General features: G+C 36.9%; 1 protein-coding gene across 5 annotated transcripts in view; it reads left to right on the top strand.

Annotated features, from left to right (window-relative positions):
* The window catches only part of BAZ1A (bromodomain adjacent to zinc finger domain 1A), a 54,366-nt gene extending 27,340 nt beyond the window's left edge, over positions 1–27,026 (top strand). For 2 of the 5 annotated variants that reach the window (XM_085225194.1, XM_085225195.1), the window contains 18 exons: positions 1,180–1,318; positions 1,747–1,893; positions 4,684–4,779; positions 4,907–5,131; positions 5,275–5,440; positions 5,698–5,811; positions 6,530–6,654; positions 7,109–7,714; positions 9,210–9,376; positions 9,555–9,709; positions 12,093–12,241; positions 16,966–17,046; positions 19,560–19,807; positions 19,905–20,128; positions 21,266–21,747; positions 23,174–23,319; positions 25,437–25,524; positions 26,008–27,026. In XM_085225194.1, the coding sequence (XP_085081320.1) occupies positions 1,180–1,318; positions 1,747–1,893; positions 4,684–4,779; positions 4,907–5,131; positions 5,275–5,440; positions 5,698–5,811; positions 6,530–6,654; positions 7,109–7,714; positions 9,210–9,376; positions 9,555–9,709; positions 12,093–12,241; positions 16,966–17,046; positions 19,560–19,807; positions 19,905–20,128; positions 21,266–21,747; positions 23,174–23,319; positions 25,437–25,524; positions 26,008–26,198 (3,549 nt within the window). In that variant the 3' untranslated portion in view covers positions 26,199–27,026. The remainder of the gene's footprint in view (positions 1–1,179; positions 1,319–1,746; positions 1,894–4,683; positions 4,780–4,906; positions 5,132–5,274; positions 5,441–5,697; positions 5,812–6,529; positions 6,655–7,108; positions 7,715–9,209; positions 9,377–9,554; positions 9,710–12,092; positions 12,242–16,965; positions 17,047–19,559; positions 19,808–19,904; positions 20,129–21,265; positions 21,748–23,173; positions 23,320–25,436; positions 25,525–26,007) is intronic. The other 3 variants (XM_085225197.1, XM_085225196.1, XM_085225198.1) reach the window with 3 other exon arrangements.
* Positions 27,027–27,114: the final 88 nt, after the last annotated feature.

Here is a 27,114-nt window from a genome sequence, read left to right as displayed (position 1 = left end):
ACATACTAAAGTAGTAAATGAAGCGATAGCACTCGTTGGGAGGAATATATGACAACTGGATGTATTTGCAGTTTGAGCTGTATATGCACTTGAAGATGAGTGAAAGCTCCTAGGTGTGTATAGGAAGAGAAGAAACTGAAGAAAAGTGAAGGGGATTGTCATGAAGGGAAACTGCAAAACAGATCTGCTGTTGAAGTTGGAAAAGGCAAGGGGAGAGCTGGGAAAGTAGCATCATGATTACAGTAAAAATTGGCAAGAATATGAATAAAGACAAGTTTAGGTGAGGGAATAATAAGGTCAATCTGTATGCTGCTTCTCGAGAAATACTGTTCTCAAGATACATGAAGTACTGTATTCTTTTTAAAGCATAGTTATCATTCATATTGTGAACCACCACCTTTGTGGAAAGGAGCCATGCTTTCTGGAGATTGTTTGAATCTGTCTACTAAAAAACATAGGTGAAAACAAATCTTTGAAGATGTGCATCAAGATACTAATCTGAAAATCAAATAGTTAGACATGGTCACCTGTGAATTCCTGCTAGTGTCTGCTAAGCAATCTTGTTATAGATTGTATATAGGTTACATCAATTCCCTTTGAAATGTCTTCAGCTATTGTAACTGCCCCACCAATATAAAAAAGCAAATGCTGAACACTCAATCATTAGACATGGCATTGCATATCCTAGTGCTATACGGCTGTGTTTTTTAAATGCCTGTGTTGAGTTTTTGTTTGCTTGTCTTTGCAAGCAATGATGAGTAACGTTTTAAGAATATGTTTATTTTTGCTTGTCTGGACAGTTCTGTAAAACTTTTAATTCAAAACTCTTGTGGAATAATACTGTCTTAAAAGAAATATCCTGACACCCAATCTTCTTAACCTGTCGTGGAATTGAGTTCCTTTAAAATGAAGTCAAAAGTTGTGTTGATGTTTATGAAATAGAATAATTTGGTATCTCAAAAGATGTGTAACCGAGTTAAGTGCTGTTTTGTTTTTTAAGCTACAAACGTTACAAAAATGCTGTTGTGGTAAGAGATTTTTGTCTACCATCTGTGAAATACAAACAACAACAACAAAAAGCCCTACAGATACAATCCTTAGAATCATAGACTATTTTTAATCAGCTGTGTATTCTGCAGGGACCAAACGCAATATTAACATCTTGCATTTGGATTGTAGGAACTTCCAGTTCCAATGCCAGTGAAGACGAGACTTCCTCCTGAGATCTTTGGTGATGCTTTGATGGTTTTGGAGTTTTTATATGCTTTTGGGGAACTCTTTGATCTTCAAGATGAATTTCCTGAAGGAGTGACTTTAGGCAAGTTGTCATTTATGTGGCAAAATGCCTCAACTTTGTGGTGTCCTTCTACCGAGCATTTTAGATGCACCGTGATACTGCTGCTACAGAATTGTCTGTGCAACTTCAATATAGCAGTGCTTATACATGCACATCTATCAGTTTTCCTCCTCAACAACTTTTGCAGTGTTTATAAAAATCAATTTCAATATAAAAGCTGTTAATCTATTTGCTATAAGTGTCTCCTTGTGCTTTCTTAATATGTAACTGCAAACCTTGCTTTGTCAGTGCTTCCTGACAGCATTACTGTAGGAATATTTGTGGTAAATTATAGGAAGGTAACTTGATTATCATACCTAAAGGAAAAATGTTTGTTTTTTCAGTTCTTCAGTACATAATTGTTTTCCAACTTTGTGGCAAAAGTGACGCTTCTTAAACTTTATTCACAGAAGTTTTAGAGGAAGCTCTTGTAGGAAATGACACTGAAGGCCCACTATGTGAATTGCTGTTTTTCTTCCTGACTGCCATCTTTCAGGCAATGGCCGAAGAGGAAGAAGAAGTGGCCAAAGATCAAATAGCTGATGCTGAGACCAAAGGTCAGATCCTTAATTTTACTGCTGAAAAACTGATTGCACTGGAATTAACTTTAAACTGCATGATTTGTGTCATTTCCTTGCTTAACTTTGTCTTACTGTGCATGGATGTTGTATGCAAACAGTCTTGTTTTTTCACTTTTATCTGCATTTAAAACTTTGAGCATGGAGGGTAGGGGCTGGGGGAACTCAGACGGAACAAGCTCATTGTCACTGCGCTTGTATCCAGCAAAGCATAATAAGTGTCTAACAGCACTGCTTATGTTAAGGAGGTGAAGGAAAGTTCTCTACTTTCCTTCTCCTTCTCCTTCAGCACTATTCGTTGTTTCTCCTGAGGGTGAGGAAGAGAGATGCTTTCCCAAATCTTTTCAAAGGACTTCAACTAGAAAAAAAAAATCTGGACCTAATTAGATTAAAAACTAAGACTTCCCACCACAACTGTAATGAAGAATTTCATATTCATTCTCCTTCAAGTCATACAAGTGTGTATCTGCAGCTACCAGATACTTTGTTTCTGTAGTGTTCCAGTAAGGCAACTCACTGTCACTCTGCCCTTGGGCTTCACGGTAAGGCTGAAACTGCACACGTTTCTACAGGAACTCAGAATGCAGTTCCTCAGAACTTGTTCCGAACTTATGCAGTGAACAACATTTTGAATGTGTCTTCATCTTCAGTAGACTGCTTCTGTTTTGTGTTCAGGCTGTTCAGTGATTCAGCTGACAGTCTGTGAATGCTCTTGTAGGTACAGCAGTCTGTAAAATAGGCCTTAGATCTGTTGTTGCTATGCAGGGTGCTTTCCAGGGGTTTTTCAATAGCACAGACTTAAAGTATTCTGTTTATGCCCTTGCAAGGTGCTTCTCCCTTATTTGTATAAGTTTGGCTATTTATAAAGCTTTGCTGTGAATCAGGGAGCTGATCCTACCTCTTCATTATGCTTGTTCCCTATCTAGTGACCTTCTCTCAAGCAATGTGTAAATGAGGAGGAGGTAGGAAGAAGTGTCATACTTAGGAACCTTGAAAATATTATAAGATGCAACTGTCGTGTGTACTTCCTGTGTTTTGAATCTGAGGTCTAAAACAACTCCCAATTCTTAGGCTTCATGCAGTGCTTGCTGGGAAGCCACACTTTTCCCTTTGTGTCCTTTCTTTGTGGATTGAGAAATTTGATTAAGGAGAAGCTTTCATCCTTCCTGCTAGTGTGATGTCATTAGAGTTGGGAATAGAAGTGCACTTCCTGTTTGATTTGATGATTCCTTTAGCAATCCCTGTGAAGACATGGTACTTTTTGCTTGTGTCTGATCTGTAAAATATCTTTCTGTAAAACATGGAATGCTATCTTCAGCAATAGAAGCTGCTGTTAATTGAATTAAGTTATAGATTAGATGCAGGGTTAAAAATTTGGACTACATAATAATTTCAGTTGACTTTAGCAGTTACCTTTTAAAGAGTTTAACAAGTTTAAGTAGTGAGAGAGAGCACTGCTAGGGCAATATAATCAGGAGTTCCACTGTTGGGTAATCATAGAACAGTTGACTGATAAGATTCCTTAGTTGACTAGAAATAGCAATGTAACTACCATGTTTTAATTTCACTACATGAGGCTAACAATTGCAAAATACACTGTTCATTTCTAGTTTGGTAGAGTTATGGGCAAGGCAGTTTATTCATTATATTTATTCTACCTCATTGTAAAGCCTTCTTTATTATTTAATTTTTATTATTTAATTTCTACTATTGTAATTCTCGTTTAGACAGCTTCTTTCTTCTAACAGAATTAGATGTTCTCAGCTTTGTAATTCTGGCTAACCAAACTCGTAGTAGTCAGCCTGAATGTTAGCTCTCTTAAATTCTTTAGAGATGGTGTTTTCTTTTGCAGAAACACTAAGAGTATAGGGCTTTGGTGTGTAGTCCTTCTTCAAATGGTGGCATACAGATAAGGTGAGAATGGAAAATGAAGAGATTAATTTTGTAATGTCTTGCTTGATTATGTCATTTGAGAACTGCCATGTAGACAACTGTGGACTTGCTTTTTATGTAGTCTTAGTTCGGAATTGTGACTCTTTGTTCAGTTGGTGACTTTGAAATTGCTTAATGATTACAGTGAATTAAGTGAAATTATTCAAACAGCATGCAGTGCTGGAAAGAAAGATGTCAACCCTCTGGAGAAATACCTCTAAGTGCTAAGGAAACTTTTTTCTAAGAAACAGGAACTTTGCTGTTTCTGCCTTTCAGTTCCCCTGCTTTCTTGGTCAGTTTGCTAACCTGTGATGTTCTATTAAGTGTAGATGCTTCTTGTAGGTTTCTTGTAGATATCTTAGTAATGGCATCTGTGCAGATCAGTCAGTTTATCTCTAAGTTGCGTATTAAAAGTGCAGAGTGAATAGTGATAACCAACATCAAAATGTTTGATTTGTTTTGGTGGTCTTATCTAAATGATAATAGGAATTAACAGTTTGTTTGAGGAAGCAAAATACAGGTGTTCTTGCATTGTCCATTTTTGCTTTCAAGTGTGTATCCTAACTTGTTTCCATTGCTTTTAATGTTGCTATTGTGCATGTCTTGTGCATTGCAGTTGCTCTAGCAGCTTACATGTATAGGGAGAACAGCGTGTAGCATGTGATGCATGTCCTTAGCTTTTAGTTGCGTTTAAAGATATATTACTTCTGATTTGGAATCGATTTGTAAATATCGGGCCTCTTCGCTTTGTCTGCAACTTTAAACAATGGCTTGCTTTCCTCCCTTCTGCAGTACAAGTTTTTACTTGCACTAGAATAAAGTGTTTATTTCTTAAAGATTTAACAGAGGCTTTGGATGAAGATGCAGACCCCACAAAATCTGCACTGTCTGCAGTTGCAACTTTGGCAGCTGCATGGCCCCAGTTACATCAGGGTATGTGTGGGTTTCACTTCTTGTTTTGTTACTGTTCTTGTTTTACTCTGTATTTTAAAGCATACTTTTTATATTTATGTTTGTGTAAATGCCTATAAAAATAACTGTTTATTCTTTTTAACTGTAGGCTGCAATTTGAAAAACTTGGATCTTGATAGCTGCACGCTTTCTGAGATTCTCAGACTTCACATTCTAGCATCAGGTGCTGATGTAACATCAGCCAATGCGAAATACCGCTACCAGAAACGAGGAGGGTTTGATGCTACTGATGATGCTTGCATGGAGCTGCGATTAAGTAATCCTGGCCTCTTGAAGAAACTTTCAAGTACCTCAGTGTATGATTTGTTGCCAGGTAATGAAAGACAATAAATGTTAGAGATTATCTGACTGCTTGTCATGTAGTTTTGTCAAAATAATTCAGTGCATCTTTATAAAAGAGCAGGGGTGTGTATGAGTTGTGTGATGAAATAGAAACGTTGGTCTGAATTTTATTAGGAGAAAAGATGAAGATTCTTCATGCTCTCTGTGGGAAACTTCTGACTTTGGTCTCCACTCGAGATTTCATTGAGGACTCTGTTGATGTACTACGACAGGCAAAACAGGAGTTCAGAGAATTAAAGGCGGAACAGCATCGGAAAGAACGGGAGGCAGCAGCAGCAAGGTAGAACTAGGATACAGGAAGCTAAATGTTATTGACACAAATTAGGCTAATTCCACAGTTGCAAAAGGCATATGAGAAGCACTGAATCGGCTTATATTTTAGAGTGTGTTTATGAGACCCTAGAGAATAGTGAATGTTGTGCTTAGCATTGTGCTTTCCATGCAAATGTTATTTTTAGATGGTGTCTGTAAAAGAAAAACAGTGGGTCAGATTCTAGATTAATTGCCATTGATTTTCTGTGTTCCTATTACTGCTAGGATACGTAAGAGGAAGGAAGAGAGGTTGAAAGAACAAGAGTTAAAAATGAAAGAGAAACAAGAAAAGCTGAAGGAAGAAGAGCAAAGAAATCCTGCTGTGGAAGTATCTGTTGGGTATGATATGTGGTATTATTAATGTTTTTTCAACTTAATATTGTGGAATTAAAAATAAAATTGCTTTCATAAAGTAAAATTAACTTTCATTGTACTCATCATTCTGTTGAAAGCTTGACAACTTTATTGACGAGAAACTTGAAAAAATCTAATTTGTATTTTTTCAAGTTTCTTATTCTGTATTACTTATCTTACTGATTTCAGAACTATGAAGATTTTCTTAAGAGGCCACTGTAGTTTTTATAATTCCAATAATTGTTCTGATCTGAACTAACTAATACTGACCTTGCATAACAGTTTAGGAGTCAAAGTTAATAGCATTTTTAAACGCTATGCTGTCCCATATGCTTCCATAAAACTAAGACTTTTGTTCTGTTATTGAAATTAAATTTGTATGATTGTTTGCTGAATGAGGGGAAATATAAACGTTTTATAGAAGTGCTGTATGAGGTAACATGCAGACATATATATCTTCAGTCAGTCTGATTACTGTAATGCTCTTTAAATGGAAGAGTGAATACCAAAGAGCTGGTTTTAGTATTCAGACATGAAGCTTTGTAGTTTCAACTCAGTGAGTTACTTTGAGTGTTCTTTTAATATTAAACACTATTTATGTTGAAGATGCAGTAGTTGTACTGCGTGTTCTTTTCTTTTCATTCAGTTTTAATATATGGTTGGTCAGCTAGTCACCTTTTTTTTCATTATTTTATCGTACCAGGGAGGAGGAACGAGAGGACCTTGATACCAGTACAGAGAGCAAGGAAAATGAACGTAAAGAGCCAGAAATAGACACGGTGACTGAGGATGAAGAAGAGCTGGGACCAAACAAAAAAGGAAGGAGAGGTAATGCTCTGATGTTTATGTGGATGTGTGCACATTACATACACAGACGTGCATGCAACTGGGGAAGTTCTTGTTTATAATGAACTTACAGAAAATATGATTTATGCAAATTTATAAAGAAAAAAGAACTAGATCATAAACATAGTGGATTTAGCTGGCCTGTTATAGATCTGTCACCTGTGTGATCTTCCATTTCTTCTTATCTTCCATGCTTGCTGTTTTGATAACAACAAACAAATAAAGTAGTTGTTGCCTGACAAACAATCACAGTTACAAGTAACATATCTCAGTGACCTTGTAAGAATCGAATCTAACAGGCTATTATGTGGTTTTGATTCTTTTTGTTAGAAGTATGCAAAAACAACAGATATTTCAAAAGAAAACACTATATTGATTTATTTTAGCTAACGAAAGAATTTATGAGCATGGTTATCACTCTTCCTTTAACTTTTAGGAAGGAGAGGGCAAAATGGATATAAAGAACTTACAAGACAAGATGATACTTCTGAAAAGAGTGAACCTCTTACTGCTGAAGATGAGGAAGCTTTAAAACAGGAGCAACAAAAGAAAGAGAAGGAACTATTAGAGAAAATACAGAATGCAACAGCCTGCACAAATATTACTCCGTTAGGTCGTGACCGTTTGTACCGACGCTACTGGATTTTCCCCTCAGTTCCTGGATTGTTTATAGAAGAGGACTATTCTGGTCTCACAGAAGACATGTTGTTGCCTCGAACCTCGTCCTTTCAGAATAGTGTACAGTCTTGCACAAATGAACCTCAGGTATTCAGTAAAACTGGAGAGTCTTTGAAATCTTCTGAATCTACCTCCAATGTTGACCAAGATTCGCACACCAGTGTTGTTGTAGAGGTGCCAAGGCCAGTATATAAACCAAACCGCTGGTGCTTTTACAGTTCTCGGGAACAACTGGACCAACTTCTAGAGGCTCTCAATTCCCGAGGACATAGGGAGAGTGCCTTAAAAGAAACTCTTTTACAAGAGAAAAATAGAATATATGAACAACTAAGCAGTTTTCCTGTGGAAAAATTCCATATTCCAGGTAAAGGAAGGGTTTCTGGTCTTACCTTACTTCCAGAGTTGGAATTGCTATATAATATTTTAGAAACTTTTAAGCTATATTTAATTTTAAATAATTCCAAAGAACCAGAAATTGTTTTTCAGCACTGTTTTGCTCTATGGAAAACATGTTTGTATTGTTTTTTATTTTTTGCTTATGGAGAATTGATGTTATGATGATGTGTGCTAGAAAAAAAGAAACCGCTGCTTTTTGTCTGCTTAGTAACTTAAACATTGGGAGAAGATTAATTTGGGGTTAGAGTAATATCTGCTAAAGGTAAATCATAGCACTGATCAACCGATATCCCCCTTTCCAGTGTAGTGAAAGGAGAGATGAGATACAACATTGGAGATGGAAACTTCACAAAAGGAGGCAGTTATTTCTGGTTGATTTTTTGAGTAGGTGGGACATGCACTTTCACATTTTGATAATACATGAAAAAAGCCTTTGACCTGAATATTGTGAACAAGGGAAAAATAGCATATTTGAGAGTCATACCAAAACCTTTGGGAACAATGAAAAAGTGGTTTTAGCTGCATTGGTTGTTAGATGGCTTAACACCAATGCTGTTACGGGATGGTGGTTTTTTTGTGGAGGGTTGTTTTTTTGGTTTTTTTTTTTTTTTTTTTGGGTGCTTTTTCTTTTGTTTGTTTTGTCATCTCTCCTTTGGCAAATACTCACAACAAGAGGAGGAAGTGTATGCAGAACAATAATGGGTTTCGAAGTCTAGATGTGTGCACTTGAGTGTTGTAGAAACTCACCTTGTGACTTCCTCAACAGTAGCTTTAAGGCACTTTTTATTGAATGCTCCTAAGTTTTTCATATTCCCCCTCATCACTGCACTGAGTGAATTTAAGGTAAATCATCCGAAAAGATGTTTGCCACCTGTGCAAATTTATGAACTCATTTAGAATCTGTGCATGCTTTCAGTCAGTATAGTCCATTCCCCTGGCATCTTATCTGTTTGATTTTACAGTTAGTTTGTTAAAAGGAACTGTAACTTGTTCTTAGTTTCTGTGACTCGACAGTTGCACAGGTATGTTTTAAATGTGGTGATAAAGATCCATGCACAAAGGAGAAATGAATTATGCTTATCCATCAGAGTAAGAAAAGTACAAATACAGGAAATACTGAAAGTATGACGTGTTTTTTCTCTTGTATTCTTAGCAGAGTTGTTATTGATAGAGTGCTTTCAGAAGCAGTAGATAATTCGAAAGTCATTCTTTTGTCTTTGGCAAGAATTTTTCATCCTGTGTGTTGGGATGCACAGATGCTTGTCTTTTGGATCTTCTCTTAGAAGGATGCTGTTTGACTGGAGTAGCGTGGAGATGTTGGCATTGACAAGTGTTGCTGTAGGAGGGGAGTTCTGAACCTGTGCATTGAGTTTGTTCTGCCTTGTGCTGCCTCTGCTCCCTCCACTGCCAGCTTCTTGGAGGAACCAACTCCTCTAACAGAAAGCTATTTGGTATTATTGCAGACAAACCTCAAAGTGACATTAGACCTCCTCCTCCAGTACGGGGAAGGATGCAGAATGCCCATGATGCATCCCAAATATCTGCAGAAAAGCAACTTGAAATGAGACTTAGAGACTTTCTTTTGGACATTGAAGACAGGATCTACCAAGGAACGTTGGGAGCTATTAAGGTATTTTTGAACTGTAGAGCACCTGGGAGCACAGTGGTGCCATCAAGTCTGTAACTCAGATGAGAACTCTTGCGTGCTGTGGTTTTTACTGACACTGTAATTAAATTAAGTGTAGACAGTAATTGGCACTAAAAGTTTGTTGTTCTTTGGAAACATATGATTTGTATGTTTGCTTCAGGTTGCAGACAGGCAATCTTGGAGAGCAGCCTTAGAACATGGGCGGTATGAATTTCTAAATGATGAAAATAAAGAAAATGGGATAATTAAAACTGTGAATGAAGAATCTGAAGAAATGGAAACTGATGATCAAGATAAGTTCATTGTTAAAGACCGGTAAGAACTAGAATTTAAACAACTCTTCTATTTGAGCTTTCTACCAGTACTGCAGTTTTCAATTCAAACTTTTTACTCTCTGTTTCTATAACTTGGTATTTTTCAACAGATACATTGTAAGATTTGAGTTGTAAAATGTGTTATTTCTGCATTGCTTTATGTTTTGTAAAATACGCTTATTGCTAACAAGTGTCCTAGTTTTATTTTGACAACTTCTACCAAAAGATAATGAATTCATTTCAATATCACTTAAAATACAGAGAAAAACGATTCTGCCAATATATATTTTGTTTTCCAGAATAAAAACTCTGCTTTTTATGGAGTGTTTAAAATGGATAATGGTAGTAGTGATTGTCAGCTGAACTGTGCAGTGTACCTCTTCATGAGTCATAGAAAGAGCCATGTTTGCAACAGGCTGCAGCAAAACAGTGATACCATCGTGTAACTTTAATAATGCTAATCCTATTGTAGAACAAACTGCAGCCTCAAATCATAGTGTTGCAAGTACGAAATGTTTTCTTTTTTCTAAACAATCTTCTGAGAAAGATTAGAGACTTTCACTAAATTGATGTTTGTTGCAAATCAAACCATGGAGGCTAGGACTTTTCTGTGAATATTTGTAAATATTTCATTCTCAGAAATTGTGTTCTTTGCAGAAATTAAGATTAACTTACACCCTTTAAGATTTTTTTCATATTTATTTAAGTAAATATTGAAATATTGCAAGGAAGTAAGATTCATTGGAAGCAGGCTAACATAGTGTTTGCTTGTGCATTTTGCAATGAAATGTTCTTTTTATGAGAATGATGTAAGTTTTAAGATTCTTTAAGATTTTTCCTGTTCTGATCTGAATTGAAATAGTATTTTGATATAAGGCTCTCCTTTTGAATGAGATCTCCAGTTGTGTAGAGAATAGGTAGGGTCATCAGCATTGTGTTAATGGCATGTTTCACAGATGCTTGCTGTCTAAGACTGCAATGGGGAAATATTCCACTGTTTTAATTTAGCAAGAAGCTGAAATTTGCCTGTCCCCAGTTACCCTGGGCACTTACTTAATTCGCTGATTCTCTGTTCAACTACAGAAGCTTGTTGCTTTGTTTTTGGCACTTGATACTGATTCCATCAAAATTTCTGAATTGCTGTTAGTCTAATGTTAAAGTGTTGCATATTCAAGCAGAGTGTAGGATTCTGGAATCGTGCGACAGATTCCTTTTGATGCTGAGCTTTTAATCCACCCAGAGCAAGTGACATCTCATTAAGACTGTAGGCTATGACTACTGAAATGCAAATAAGTATGCAGCTTTTTTCTGCTTGCTTTCAGGCTCTCTAAATATGTGTGACTGGAAAATATAGTTAACAGCTGTTAAGTGTGAAGTAAGAAAAGGGATAACCAAAAGCATTGCACATCCATCAGAATAAAGCACAATCTAGACAGTTATTAGTTGGTTGTTTTTTCTGTTATTGTTTGGTTGTGTGTTTTTTTTTTTTTTTTTTTGTAACCTCAAGTAGAAGTTGAGTTTTATTTTCATTAGTGTAAGTTGGCCTCCATACTTAATGCTTGTGGCTGGGAAAGATTAACACGCTTTGAAATGATTGCTTAGTCTTTGTTCAAAAAACAAGACTGTTTATTGGAAACAAGACTTTATTCTTAGTTGAGAAATGTTATTTATTATTAAAGGCATTAAAAATAAAACCCGTAGAACTCTACATCCACAGCACATCCCTTTCAAGGCATTGTGTTCTGTTGTATTCAGCAGAGTTGCTGAAGCTAGGATCTTAGGTTAGGTGCTGTATGTTCTGAGGCTGAAACTTCTACAGGTCCTGAGGGGAAGGCATATGCGTAAAGTGAAATACACGCAAATACAGGCTTAGTTTCTGATTTCAACGCTGTCATTGAAACTAAGTTCATTTGTTCATACTAAACTCATAAAGAGATACTTTGCATAATGAAAATATTACGAATACGTGTAAGTAGTTTGCTGTGGATGTTGAGCATTTTGATTTTTATTTGTAATTCCTGTGGAATTTTTTTTTCTTAAATTTAAAAAACAAGAGACCGTACTCTGTAGAAATCCATCATAAAGTAGCTGATGAAATCCTCTGGAAATCCTAACGATTTTTTACAAAATTTAGCATCCACATTTCTTGAAATTTAGTTGTTTTTGTTACATAAGGATGATTTATCTTAATTAGCTAAACTAATTAGCAAACCAGAGGACCAGTATGACTAATCACATCTGAGCAGTATCTATTCACGTCCTTATTCTGTGCTTACAAATTAGGTTAACAAATGTAATCTCTTGTGGATGCAGACTTAAGCAACTATCTGTGGTGTTGAGTTGAAAGTATGTTAAAAATGTGTTTAATACGTTATTTTTTTTAGGCTCATTGGATTGAAAACTGAAGCTCCAAGTGCTGCATCAACAAGTACAAGTACTCCTCAGCCAGTTAATAATGTGGTCCACTGCTTAGCATCTGCATTGCTTCAGATAGAACAAGGAATTGAGCGCAGGTTTCTCAAAGCACCTCTTGGTAAGCTTTCAGGATTGGAACTATGTCTCCAGTTTGGCATAAGGTGTTCTTTCATCTTTGTTCTTTTTTTCCCAGTGCTTCCCTCTGAAATGTTCAGTCTTGTGAAAGAGACAAATAGCTAACTTATTGCTGTATGGAGATGAGTCATACCCTTAGGCAGCAGTGAGTGAGCTTCCTTTGGGGTTATAATTCAGCCTTGCTGAATTATTGAGGGCAGCATGTCATGCAACTTCACCATGAGTTCCTTTGTATGTCTTTAGGTTGTAAAAGCCTATTCTCCTTCATATACTGTTTCAGTGAAAACAGTGTAGGCCCAGTTTGTGTACAGCACCTTGTTTGGCAATAACAGAAAATTTATGAAACTTAGTAACGGTTCAAATGACAAACTGTCAGATTCTCAAATCCTGTATTTATGCTCAGAAACAAAGTTGGAGAAAAATCAAAACAAAAAGCAACTATAGCTTGACTTGAATTCATCTGACGTGCTCTAGTGTTGAGAGACAGATTGTGAAGTGTGTACGGTGGCTGTGTTTTCCAGTGTTTTGGAGCCTTTATCTGGGTTCTTTTTCAGTTCAGGACTGGAGGCTTGCTTGGAGATGTGTGTGTCCTTCCTGAGGCAGCCATCCCAGCAAGCTTCCTGTTGTACTGAGGAGCTGTGCTTTGTGCCCCTGCTGAGCTAGTTTAGTTCTTACATCTTTAGGACTTTTGCAGGGTTACCAATGTAACACAGATCCTGTGACTGCACACAAAGTCCTTAGACTCTGATAGACTTTGCTGCAGCAGTTCAAGATGTTCATACACCAGAATCTGTATTTCCACTAGACATTGGTGCCCCGTGATCTAAACTGATCCCAAACTGCTTGTGTGTCTCTGCTGCCCTTGCATGAAGCTTGATGTCTTAATATCAGTTGCTGCTGAAGGTGAGTTTGTGCTGGACTTACCGCCAGAAAATCTGACAGTGTTTTCTTCCACAAACTTTTGTTTTCAGTGTGACTGTGTCCAGATGAAGATGCCGCCGCACATGATAGAGATCAAAGTGTAGAGCATAGTAGTAGCTTAAACTACTTTTACTTGGTTAAGCGTTTTGGTCAGCTCAGTGTGTCTTGGCTTTCCAAGCCCAACATGATGTAACTTGTTTTGAGTGGACTGGATGCAGTTAGTTACAGCACATCCAGAGTTTGTCACTTACTCTGCATGTGTGGGTTGTAAATGTTGTGCACTGTAGTGCTCCATTTCCAAACTGCCTCTGAGAGTATTTTGGCAGTAGCATTTTGCTGATAGCCGCCAATATGCTGCAGTCCATACTGAAGGGAAAAAATGACTGTCTGTTATAGATTGAGCATCTTGAGTTGAATAGAAAGGACTAATAGGCAATAGTATCCCTGCTAAAGACTTCCATTACTTCAGTCCTCATTAATTGTGTTTTTTTTCAGGGGTTCCAGCTCTGCTGTAGTCTAATGATGGTAGTTGTTTTTGTCCATCCTTTTGATGATGATGATGCAGCTTTTGTTTCTAACTCAGGAATCTTCTTTTCCTTTAGAGGCCTTATACAGTATGGTAGAAAAGGTATACAGGGAAAGCAGTCTTACACCATCTACATGTCTTAAATCTCATATTTGTTTATATTACCATACTGCCTGGGGATTTCTTCTGCTTTGAGGGAACTGTAATGTATAGGATAACGTGTAGTTCAGGGAGCAGGAAGGGACCCCAGGCTTCGTTCTGGCTTTTGTAGTTTTGCATTAAGCTACGGCGTCAGGTTCCCTTTTCATTGTCTTACCTTTGCGAGGCATTTCACAGTTTTGATTGTGTAATGACGTTCTCCTAATAGGAGATGAGTGTGAATGGAAGCAAGTTTTTAGTTCTTTCCTTAGAGGACTCTTACTACAGAGCTGTTCAAAAGACGACCTGAAACACATACTATTTCCTAATGGAATTTTGACTTTTAGGCAGTTCCATGAAAGATGTTGTGAAATGAGATCTTTTGGACATGACTAGAAGGTGAACCTGCTGAGGATCAAGGAAAACTGTGTGCTAGAGAGATGACTGGCAAATGTAGGCATTTCTGAGAGTCAGGCATCAATTCTGGATGCTGCCCTTTCTGAATATAACCTTTCAGTATTTCAGATGTGTTTAAGAAAATGAAAAAGTAGACCAAAACTTGCAAATGCTCCTATTCAGCTTAAGCTCCTTACTTGGCAACAATGTCTTTTGCATGTTACCAGAGCAAGTTCTGTGTGTAACAGGCAAAGAAAAGTTCTTTACTTGGAAAATAGCTTAGAATAGCTTAGAAATGTTATTAAATGTTCTAGTAAGAAGTGGAAATGAATTCTTACTCAAAGACTGACTTCACGAAACTGTAATAATTTCTTTCTGTGGCCTGGCTAGGGAGTATTCAAGAGTATTCTGAGGACAGAAATTAATTTTCGGTTTACAAACAACTGGTTTTTGTAGTGTTGTTTTTTTTTTTTTTTTGTTACCTGCTCTTATGCAGATCAGTGTCTATACACTTTTTTTTTTCTAATGGGACACTTCGTAATACTTGTTCCAACTTTACTCAGACAAAATGTCTGTAAGTCTGTTTCTAATATTAAACTCAGCAAAGCCATCTTTCTAGGCAAATTTAATTATCGCTGAAGTAAAAAAAAAAAAACATGGCAAGGCAAGCAAGTGCCATGAGTTCTGCTTTGGTAGCAGGGGAGGAGAGCACTTTTGGTAAAAGGATTACCATTGCATTTCTGCAAACCTTGTCTGTCTTCATTATTTTAGTTGTTGCCTTTGCTGTGTCATATCTTTTCCTCTCTGGCCCCTCACCCCTTTACATGTTTGCTCTGCTTACATTAGGAATTGAAGCCATACTTAAATTTTTAGTTTTCATTCTATTTACAGCTCGTACTGAAGACAGGCAGTGAAATTCACTGCAATCACCAGCAAGTTTATCCTGGTGGCCTCCAGGGTGCAGAGCAGACAAAGGGACCCAGCAGAGTAATAAAAGGACCAGCTGCTCCTCTTTGGTTTGTCTTTGTTCTAAGTCTTTATCAGGCAGCGGAGAGCCTTGCTGGTGATTCTGATAAGTTTAGAATTGAGGTGCATGCCAAATATTCAAGTTGAAGAGCAAGAAAAGACTGACGCAGAAGATAGCAATGCAAAAGGAGATCTAGAAGCTCCAGAAACAGCATGCTCTGCCTTGCAGAAATGCTAGATAGCTGTTAATCTTCTGTGCTTTGCTGATAAAACTTAGCAGTTCTTTACTTGAATTGTAACGTATCATTTTTTAATTATGAATGGCGATTTAGAAATCGTTTCGTTACACCCTATGAAAATTCTGATTTTCTTCCCTCAGTCCAGTCCTAGGTAGCATTTGGGGATAATGGTGGGGAAAAAAAAAAAATGTGGGGGAAGGAGGAGTGTGCAGGTTGCGTTATACACTTCTCCTGCAGAATTATGCATTAAAAATGTAATAAAAGCCATTTCTTTCTTATTTTTCTTGAAATGTAAGCTGTTTAATGGAAACTCTGAAATGTTACTTCTCAGAAATATGTTTGAAGGAAGAAATAGTAGTTATTTTGTTTTGAATTTTGCTGTTTTTTCTTAGTATGAGTTACCTTTCCTTACATTTCAAAATACTTTTTGTAGATAAGTCTCATTCCTGTGACAGAGATGTGAAAATTGAAATTAAAAATTAAGTGATTTGGTCACCCTGGCATCCAGTGAAGCAATCAAGAGAAAAGCCTCTGCTTTCTGCACTAGTGCAGGAATACAGGCTTGAAACATCTTTCATGTACAATACAGATTTCCATACATTTCTAATTCATGGAAGCACCTTTGTGACTGATACTGGGAACAATTTATGTCCTTTTTAACTTGTGCTTTTTTGCTTCCTTTTGTTCACCTGTGTTGCATTCTTTTTCTAGAGTTCGATTATTTTAATTTCCTCTACTTTCAAAGTTGTTTCCCTTTCTGCTTACAATTGTCCTCACTGTAACAGTATCAGACATCTTCTAGCAAAGAACTGGAAGAGGATTTGTATATATGGACATTTACTCTTGTGCTTTCATTACTTCTCTGCAGAGTTTCATGAGCAGAGTCAGAGAAGGTGGAAGCTTTTTTTTTTTTCTCTGATGAAATTGGTCTTATTTACTCTTCAGAGAAGACAGTCAAAGAAGATAGCTTGCATTTGGATCAGATTGGGCTTACTATGGCCCTTCTTGGAAGAGTAACTTAATCATTTAATACTAAAGAATGTGCCTTCACGCAAATATCTTGTCTGTCCAAATGAAATGACCAAGTTAAGCTAATTTTCTTGGTCCTTGCCAACCATGGCCACGAAACAGCTATGTTTTTTGAGATGTTAGAAAGCTCATGGCGGCATAGACCAGACAAGTTGTCTGCTGAGAAAAGACTTGAGCAGTAAGGTGTTTTATAGCCATTCTTACCAGAGGTGGACACAAAGGTAAGGTGGGATAGACTTAAAGAGCTTTAAGACTGTCTTTGCTAGTAGTGGGAGCCAAAGTGAATCCTGAGTTACACAGTTACTCCCTGCACATTATTATTTTACCCTTTCCTGCCTGTCATCTTCTATATGCATATGTGGTAGCCACTGTTCTATTTACATTTTTAGACTATGCAAGTATGGATAATATGCATTAATATTTAAAAAAAGACCACACTTAAAAAAAAAAAAAAAAAAAGTATTTGAAATAACTGTATGAATTTAATGTTAGGTAAAGCAGAAGATAATAAAAGGAGCCACAGGGGGTATAAAAAGAGGAAGAAAGTGGAAGACAAGACTAGTCAGAGAGATGGTAAATTTTAAATGTTTACTTGTAATGCTAAGAATTAGCAAATATTGAATATTTTTCAGTTTTCCCATCCTTCTGTGTAGTCAGTTCCTTATACTGAAGGACTTGCCATGTAAATACTGAAGTATAAATATTATTGAAAGTAATTCAAATACAGATCAAAGATTTAAAAAATAAAATTCTGCATCCAGAGATAAGGAACTGTATTTTCTTTTTGTGTTTGCATAATCCTTTCTCCCTCCCTCCCCATTTTTAATGCCTCTTCTTATTTTTCCTTTTTTTTTCCCCTTCCCTTTTGGAAACCTTGCAGCATTGTGCCACTGCATATCCTTTCTAAAAATACTGAGATGGAAAACCCTTCCCTGAACTTAATTAGCTATTGATAGATGAATGCATAGATCTGTCAAACAACTTCATTTGCATTGTAGCAAGGCTTGGACGGCTTAGCTTGCTGAGAGGTGTCCCACTGAGCAATGTAGAGCTGCTCTGACACAAAGGAAGAGGCCGTTTTTTCCTCTGAGTTAGCCATATAAGAGAAAGATGATAAATGGAAGAAAAAAGCGTTACTTGTATTTTACGAGTTGGGAACTGAAGCAGTGGGTGACATTTGGCATGTTCCTTTCAGCACCAGGGTGTGTTTAAACAGGCAGAGGTCAGTAGTTGCTCTCTGCATTACAACAGAGTAGTAAGTTTTGCAGTTTTGCGGTGCACATATTTGTTGTGTTGTGTGATGAACTCTATTGATGAACCAATCCAGGTTAAAAATAGCTGCCAGTGAAAAAGTAATAATGTTCAAACTGCCAGTGTAAGCAAAAGAAGTGCTGCCAAAATATACATACACTGAAGAAGAATTGTGTTTGCCAGAATCATGCTGTGGCAGAATTGAGAACTGAATTGGGTTTCAAATTCTAGTCTGGTGTCCTGACAAGCAGTTTTAATGTTCCTACAGAATTTTAAATACATTGAAGGCTGTATTGCGAGTGGAGCTTGCCCACTATGTATAGGAAGAATGAACTTGAGAAGGGAAGCCTTGAGGACGAAGTAGAAATACTGAGAAATTCAGATTTGTATTTGTAGTTCAAAAGTGACTAAATGTTATTTATGAAGCTGTGCTGCCTTTTTATTGTCTGCCTTTGCTCATTATTTCTCTTATGCTGCTTGCTGCTAATGCAAATATATGCAAGATTAGGCAAATCCTGGCAGACAGTAGACGAGAAGGCAGAAAGGCCTTGCCAGGAGGGTAATTAGTCTCATTTTTGTTCTTTCATTTTATCTGTTATTAGATGTTTTTCTTTTCCTGTTTCTGAGGAGAAATCATTTGGCAGACAGCTAGATTGCAAGCCATTCCTGTGCCCACTGTGATTAGTAGAGCAGGCAAGGTAGCATTTTTTTTACTTAAGTACAGTGTTAATGACCTGGAGATCGCAGAGTAATAACTGCAACATCAATTTTAGAAGGGAGATCACAGAGTAATAACGGCAACATCAATTTTAGAAGGGATATCTTCAGAAATTTCTATAATTAAAAGTACTGCTTTTTTCTTCTTGATTTAGAATATGAGAAATAGCTTTCAACACTCAAATTTCTTTTCTGCATAACAGCAGCATTGCAGGGTGTAATTCATACTTTTTTTTTTTTTACATCCTCAAACAGTCCATTTGCTTCTGCAATTCCCAGCTGCTCATTCCTGTTCTGTACTGCTCCCTTCACTGTTCTGTACTGTTCCTTTCACTATTCTGTGGGACCACTTCAGTGGCCTGGATTGAAAACCAAGCATCTTCAAGAGAATTAACTTTATTTCTCACCCCTGCCCCTCGTTTATTTCTAACCTAAAGAGGGCCCCATATCTGTTTTGTTTTTCCTTTAGGTGTGTATCACAACTTCCTTTGTGTAATATTGCTAATAAAATACCCAGAAATCAGTTACTTTTCCTTTAGAACAGTCACCGCATCTAACCATATTGACGTGCCAAATGCCTGTGAAGGCAGAGTGCAGGATAGGAATAAAGGCACTGAAGCACTGGGAGAGGGCTGAAAAACTATCTGCTAGACTGTGCCACAAGGGAAGGTGTGAGAGCCTTTGGAGTTGGTTAGTTGGTATTTTGTGATTTTTTGTTTTGTTTGTTCTTGTCCAATAATGTCTCTGTTCAGTGCTGAGCAGTTTCTTTAAATGAAAACATTTTGGGGATTTGATGTGTCTTTCCATGTACTTTTAAGTGGGATCAGATTGTTAGGTTTCCAGGTTGACATCTAAGATTTTTGTGTTATGTCCTATGTAAGTGGCAGTTCGTGGTTAAATTGGTATCGAAAGGTGAAATCCCAGAGCTTTGATAGCTGGGAAACTAAGGAAGAAATACTTAACGTACTGAAAAAATAAGACAAAGTTGTTCTGTTATCTCAATTTACTACTCTGTATCTGTTTGAAATATTAAGCCTTGCTTCATAGTCTACAACAACCCAAATGTTTGAAAAAGAAGCTTGATCCTGTGCTTGTTTTATTTTCTTCTCTCATGGAAGATGCCAGCGATGGTGGACGATCCTATAAAACAGTTTTGGATCGCTGGAGAGAGTCACTTCTTTCTTCTACCAGCTTGTCTCAAGTCTTCCTTCATCTGTCTACGTTGGATCGAAGTGTCATCTGGTCAAAGTCCATCCTCAATGCTCGCTGTAAAGTATGTCGAAAGAAAGGTGATGCAGAAAGCATGGTGCTGTGTGATGGCTGTGATCGAGGCTATCATACCTACTGTATCAGGCCCAAGCTGAAGGTATCTGAGGAGAAATCAGTGCTTCCTTTTCACATAAAATTGGCATGGTTCTTACAGCTGATGGTGTCTAGCTAATGCTTTTTTCTTCTGTTTCTAGATCATTCCTGAAGGAGACTGGTTTTGTCCAGAGTGCCGACCAAAGCAGCGCTCTAGACGCCTTTCCTCCAGACAGAGACCATCTGTGGAAAGTGATGAAGAGATGGCTGAGCGAACAGAAGGGGAGGAAGAGGCAAGCTACGATGAAATGAGACAAAGCGAGGAAGAGGATTATGAAGAAGAACATGAAGAAGAAGATGAATCTCAGGAGGAAGAAGAGATGAGGTAAACAGGCATCCATTAGAGTGATTTCCTACTGGAATACTCTCTTGACTGTTAGGTGAAGTAATTTTTTCATATAAGCAAGTCTTGAAAATCCAGTGCTGAGTGAGGAAGGAAGCTAGTTGTCAATTTGGCCCTTACTGATGGGGTTTAAAAAAAAAAAAAAAAAAAAAAAGAAAGCTAGCTAGCTCCAATGGACTTAAAGACTTAGAGTTGCTTTTCTGGATTAAAATTCCACCTTTGGGTGTATGGGCGAGGGATGGCTATCACAGTTGGAGTTGTGTATGGCTGCTGTTTGTACAGTGGAGAGAGTTTCAAACAGTGAAGATCTTCTGGAGAAAATCTGGAGTGTTTTAGTCCAATTTGAATTTTAGGGGACTTCATGCATATAGTAAGTATGAGAACATTATGGAAGACAAAGTATCCAAGATAATGTCACATTGAGAGGACTGCGGATTTCTGCAGTAGCTGATTTTAATTTTTTTTTTTAATTAAAAAGCACCTAAGTAGTTTAATGTGGTAATTCCTGTAATGTGATAGATTTGATGTACAGTAGGAATGTAAAAAGCTGAAGGAAACTTATGAGAGTTCTTTTTGTCTCTTCAGTACAGTTATTTGAATTGACTGAAACAAAACCTCGATACAGTTCAAATCTCATCTTCTTGAGAATTAAATTTGTCTCTGGGATCTTTCTGTTCTCTTTTTAATGGCTGGAAAGTTGTGAATATTAGTTACAGACTCTGACTACTGCTTAACTTGTATTTGCAACTTTTTCAGAACCGCAATTTATTTCTTAGCTAATAAAGTTCAAAACTCCTAGTAGTTGCAGTTATTGTTAAAAATGAGCAGCCAGTTTAAGAAAATGGTAGGTGGTGTCCATGTAATACATTCACTTTGCACTAGCTGCAAGGGTGATCAAAATTCTGATCATTTCTTTAATGTGTTGCACATAATATTTAATTCATTTAATTAAATGAATTCAGAGTAGTGTTTAAAAGACTGGTAGTGGGGTGACTGCATTAGTGAAAGCCTGTTCACTACTAGCCTTGGGTTGTTGGGAATTTTTTAAATGCTGAATTAGAAAACTGAGAACAAAGAGGAGAACGGAATCTTGGGATAAATATAATTTTTTTTTTTAAGCCCTTCAAAGCACAGAAGACCACAGGTCAAATTTCCATTAAAAATGAGAGCGGCCAAACTCAACAATCCTTTCTCAAGTCGGAACATCCAGCGTCAGGCAAGATATGCTTCCAGGAGTCAGCAAAATACACCTAAGCAAGCAGGATCTTCTAGAGTGACCAGAAGGGGGTTAAGGAAGGTAAAATCAGCCCCTCCATCAGTGACAAAACCTACTTTAAGACTTAGCAGCCGGACCACTCGTCAGAGCCAAAGTTCGTTACAAGCAGATGTATTTGTGGAGTTAATCAGTCCTCGAAGACGACGAAGAGGAAGAAAGAATGCTGATAACGCACTGGAAAATAGTCCTTCTGATTCTCTTGGATTTAGAATCATTGATTCTACAGACTCTAATGAACGGGTTAGAAAATACCCAGTTGCTGCTCCAAAGCTTTCTCTTCCTGTTAGTGAGCCCAAGAGAAGAGGCAGGAAACGACAATCCACAGGTTAGAGAAATGTCTTAGTCCAGAATGAAAACAAAGTTCAGTTGATTGCTAAAATTGTGTGATAGAGTGAAGAAAACTAGAAGCAGTGAGAAATGATGGTTGAAGGCATTTTTGTCACAGCAAAACATTCCCTTCTTTTACAATGACAGAAGGGAACGTTAAAAAATGCCTGGTAATTTAAAGAACAAATTAGCCATTTGCCAAGAAGATACTCATGTTTGAAACTTTGTATTTGCACATAATATGAGCGTGGTATACAGAAAATGTGAAAGTTGCATGCTTTCCTGAAACCATATGAATATCTTCTTAGAGTTTGTATGCTTTTATTAAATGTGGGTAAGGTAGAGACATTAGGAATTTACAAATACAACAACAGACTGCTATGAGATAACAAATGTCATCTTTCTGATACAGGACCAACAGTGTCCTTGTTTGTGAAGCTAATACCAGCTATTTGATTGCAGAGAAGTGCTTGAAAAGCTGCAGTACCTTTTACAAACCAAAATGACGTGGTGTGAGACTGAAGAGTGTAAAGCAGCTTGCACTCCAGTGTGGCTGCCTTGTATTCTACACCATTTCTGTCCTTCACCATTGGGAGTTTCTGGGCTTATTCTGTGTAACTATCCTCATGACTTCTCTTGAAAACAAATAAAACCTGACCGAATAGAGTTTTTGTGAAAGTAAGTTATGAACAGGTGGCTTACTCTGTTTTTCCTCTAAGAAGGCTTTTCTGTGTTTAACAAATTGTTCTAAAATTGAAATCAGTGGAAAAAGTCGTTCCAAAATTAATGCAATTAATTGAAAAGGAACCCAGGAAAAGCACTCTGGTGCTTAGTATTTTATTCAGAAAAAAGAGACATTAGTGGTTAGTAATAAGACCGTAACCTCGTTAATTCCTGAAGCCAAACTGTAAGTTTGGTGGTTTCAGTACCTAACGTGTCCCAAAGCAGGAGCTGTTAGTTTTTCAGACAAGAAACTGCTATTGAACACTTCAGCAGAAACAATTTTTTTTTAAGTAGCACAGAAGGAAAATCAACATATGCTGTTGTTCTAGACAGAAGTCTAAGGATTAAATAATACTCTTTCTTTAAATTTCAGGATTTTGTAACTTAAATGTGGATTATATATATTTTTTTTCTCTCCTGGTGTAACATGGCTGTTCTTGCGATCTGCCCCTGCTTACAGTGGGTAGGGTGTAAGATGAGGCAGCCAAGCAGGAGGAAAAATCTGTATGTCTTACCTCCATTTCCTGTGATGCAGGGACTGAGAACTCTTTTGCAGTGCATCTTTCTACCTGCCAAATCTTTTTTTTTTTTTTTTTACAACAAGATAATGTGGTTTCACTTTTTTTTTTTATTTTTACTTGTCACACTCATTTTCATCTGGTGAGGTATGGTGTTTTTTTTTTTTTTTTTTTTTCCTGCAGAGTCATCTCCTCAGACCTCATTGAACAGGAGAAGTTCAGGACGTCAAGGAGGAGTCCATGAACTCTCTGCATTTGAACAACTTGTTGTGGAACTGGTACGACATGATGACAGCTGGCCTTTTATGAAACTGGTTTCCAAAATCCAGGTAACTTATAGAACTGTAGAAGTAATGATAACATTTGACAATCTTATTTGCTGTCAGTAAAACTTGGACTTCATAGCATCGCCCATGCAGGAAGTACATTGAGATTCAGGAAAACTCTCATGCATCAGCTCAAATAGCTGATGCAAGAAATTTTTGGAATTACATGATATTGTGCAAAATTTTAATTATACTTGATATCAAGAATTTAAAAAGTGAAATGTTTGACCTGAGAAAACAAACAGAGCAGTGCACTGCTATGGGTAAGCTTTATGGTTATTAATTAATTGAATTTATGCTCAGTTTGTGCAAAGATATTTTCAGAACAGGCCTGCAGTAAAATAACAAGGTAGGAACAACTTCATTCTGACATTAATTATAATGCAGTAAAAAGGTAATTTCTTAGCTCAGTTCTTAATTTAATTTCCTTCTCATGTAGACTTGACAGTAGAGTAGATACAAGCCTCTAAAGCAGCATTTACTTAGTGAAAGTTCCCAAAGTACATCTGATTTTCCACAGATTGCACTGGCTCGTCAATTTCTTGTCACTGCTGGATCTATTCAACCTTAAAAAGTGCCAGTCCTCTTCAGCCTCTCTGGAGCAACTCTGTGCTGACAACAGCTATAGTCATTTTGCGGAGCTAGTACTCAGTGTTTATTAAAATTAGCAGTAGTAACTAGTAAATGAAGAATTGAAACTTGAGTTGCAGATGCTGGGGAGCTGGAAGGCTTAATGTATCTGGACAAAAAGAATGATCTACAAGTGTGAATTAAAGATGCTGGAGCAGAGGGAAGGATTTTGAATGAATTCCAGAGAAGTATCTGCCTGCTAGAGTAGTGGAATTGCATTGGGAAGTGCAAGAGTGATGAATGCAAGGAAACTCCTTAAGGAGGAATGAAGAATTCAATTTAATTCTGATATTGAAAAGAAAATGCTGAAATTTGGTGCTTTCCAATTTGCCTGAATACATCACTAAAGGATAATTCAGACAGTTCAGGAAGAAAAATTCATGAGTCCTACTTTTCCTTAATCATGCTGGAATTATTGGGTTTAATTTCTCACTGTGCTTAAGGACACTGTGGAAAGTATATCAACTGATGAGTGTCAAGCAAGCCAGAAAGAGAAAATTCTTTTTGTTTTAACGTAAACAGCATTCCAAGAGGGAAAGGAATGAAAAACTTGTTCATCTAATTCTGTTTCTGTACAGATTCTTCAACCTATGTTCATTTGTAGGTTGTACTCAATATGGTAAAGTTTCAGGCAATAAAAGAGAACTAGGCTTTAGAATATTTTCAGTGATGCATGGGGGGATATTTGTTTTGTATAACAAAGTCAAATCCAGAACATAATGTGCTCTTAAGAAGATACTGTTGTTGTTCCTCCCCTCCCCCCTGTGCTCTGTGGGTAAAACAAAAACAAAGGCACTCTAACCTCAGTGCTTGTTTGGAATTCAGAATCTGTGATCCAAATGATCAGTATCCTTAAGGGTTAAGCAGCTCATTTTGTCCTTTACCACTTATCACGCAATTGCTGCGCTAAGTGGCTCTGTATCTCTTGTACTTGCACACTGCATCCTGCTTGATACTGAAAGGTTCACTATCATTTTTTCAACATAACTTAATGAAATTTCAAGGAATACTGCAAAAAGGTAAACAGTAGTGGAACAAAAACGGCCCTTATTCATGGTTAAGGGACTTTTAATATTCTAATATGTTACAGGAAAATGAAACTTTTAAAATCTGGGACATTGTTTTTGCTCTCAACCAATTGGAGTAGCATTAATACCATACTGTTTATCTAGTCATGCAATTTTGGATCTTACAGTTGTTTCCAAAGTATTGAGAATTGGATTTATGTGTTGAATTACTGGCTAACGTTTGCTGTGATTAATTAAAGTTGCTGGCAACTTTAATGATAGAAAAAATGGAAAAGCAATATCTGCACACTGATATTAACATCAGGAAAGAGAGGTGGTTCCTTGGACTCCTCTGTTTGTTCAAAATCAAAATGCTTTCTGCTAATGCGTGATTTACTTCTTTCTTCATTTTCTTTCAAATTAAGTAGAATTTAAGCTTCCATTTGTTTTGTAGGAATAAAATGCTTTACTTTTTTTTTAAAGGTACCAGACTATTATGATATCATCAAAAAACCTATTGCCTTAAATATAATTCGTGAAAAGGTGAATAAATGTGAATACAAGCTAGCATGTAAGTATCACGCATTGAAAGAGGTAATGAACCCTGTTCTCTCTGCAAGATAAATTCTCATCCTAAAATAAAGCTGTGTCAGGATTTGAATTGTTTGGATTTTTTTGAAAGAACTTTTACTGCTCTGTATTTAACAAGTGTTACATCTTTAACTACCAAAGTGTGTGATGTGCAGATGGATAAGAAATGAGCTGCTGAGATACTGCTGGTAATTCCTGAAGCTTTTGATGTCAGTGTGTGACATCAGTGAAATATCTGGAAAAGCTTCAGTTGTTATTGCCTGATTTGTAATCTTTCTGTTGATTATCATGGGAGTTTTAAGAATGTTTACTTCACTAACACATGGTACATACTTGATGCATGTGTAAAGAATCTGTGTTGGGAACTCTCTACTTGTTGAGTGGTGTCATTCTCCTCAATGATGCTGCTATCTGATGATGTGAGATGCACTAAGTTCATTTATTTACTTTTTTTATTTACTAGCGGAATTTATTGAAGACATTGAGCTGATGTTTTCAAACTGCTTTGAATACAACCCTCGTAACACAAGTGAAGCAAAAGCTGGAACTAGACTTCAGGCTTTTTTCCACATCCAGGCTCAAAAGCTGGGACTTCCTATCACATCTGGTAATGTGGACCATGCCGCGCCCGTGGTCAAGAAGTCACGAATCTAACCTCTGCCTTCCAAAGGATTTTTTGAGGGAATCTGCGATGTTCATGAAATGAAATGTTAAATCATGCAGTCATCATACCTGTATAAAGCAATAACAACTGTTTAACCACCTTGAAGTGTGGCCTGCACTATATTCTCAATGTAATATTAAGCACTCAGGAGAACGTAGGAAAGATTACCTTTGCTACAGTTTTATTCAGTGTCTAATAATTTTGATAGCTGTACTGGATACAGTACTGGTTTACAGAGGTTTTGTACATTTTTAATACATTCATGTGTCCAAATATCTTCTAGAAATACGTTGTTTTTTTTTTCCTGCACCAAATGATCTTGTTTCATCCTCTAGATATTGTAAGAACTGTGGTATTGAGGGCTTTATCAACTCAGATAAAATCTTCTGCTGTAGCGCAGTTGAAGAAACTGTGTATGTTTAAAACTTGTTTGAGCATATCTTCTCGACACTACACATGAATGAGTACAAGGAACATATCTTTTTAAGTACTGTACCAGTGCTGGCTGGAGGTATTCAGTCCGAGTTTATTAAGTAGATATTTATTTAGCATTCAAAGTAATTTGTGAATTTGTTTTGTATTTATAAAATTTGTACTGGGGATTAAAAACAAAACAACAACAAAAGAGTTCCATAACTTTTTAAATTTTTGCCTTTGTTTTTTGTTTATCCCCTTTAACTTCTTGATGATCAATCAATAAATCCCTTCCCCTCTCCCAGTCAGTTCTTCTAGCAATGAGTAAATTTACAGGACTGTATTATAAGTTTCTATGTACAACTTTCAAAGTGTACAAATAAAATGACACATTTTTCAAAGTATTTTGAGTTTCTGACACTTATTTTGGGGGCATACGGCTCTGCCACCGCTGATTTATTTGGACAAGTTGCTGGAGAGAACGCAAAAGAA

Source organism: Meleagris gallopavo, chromosome 5 (genome assembly GCF_905368555.1).
Source record: "Meleagris gallopavo chromosome 5, MGAL_WU_HG_1.1, whole genome shotgun sequence".
NCBI lineage: Eukaryota > Metazoa > Chordata > Aves > Galliformes > Phasianidae > Meleagris > Meleagris gallopavo.
The sequence above is the reverse complement of the archived record's forward strand: the minus strand, read 5'-3'. Positions and strand labels throughout refer to the sequence as shown.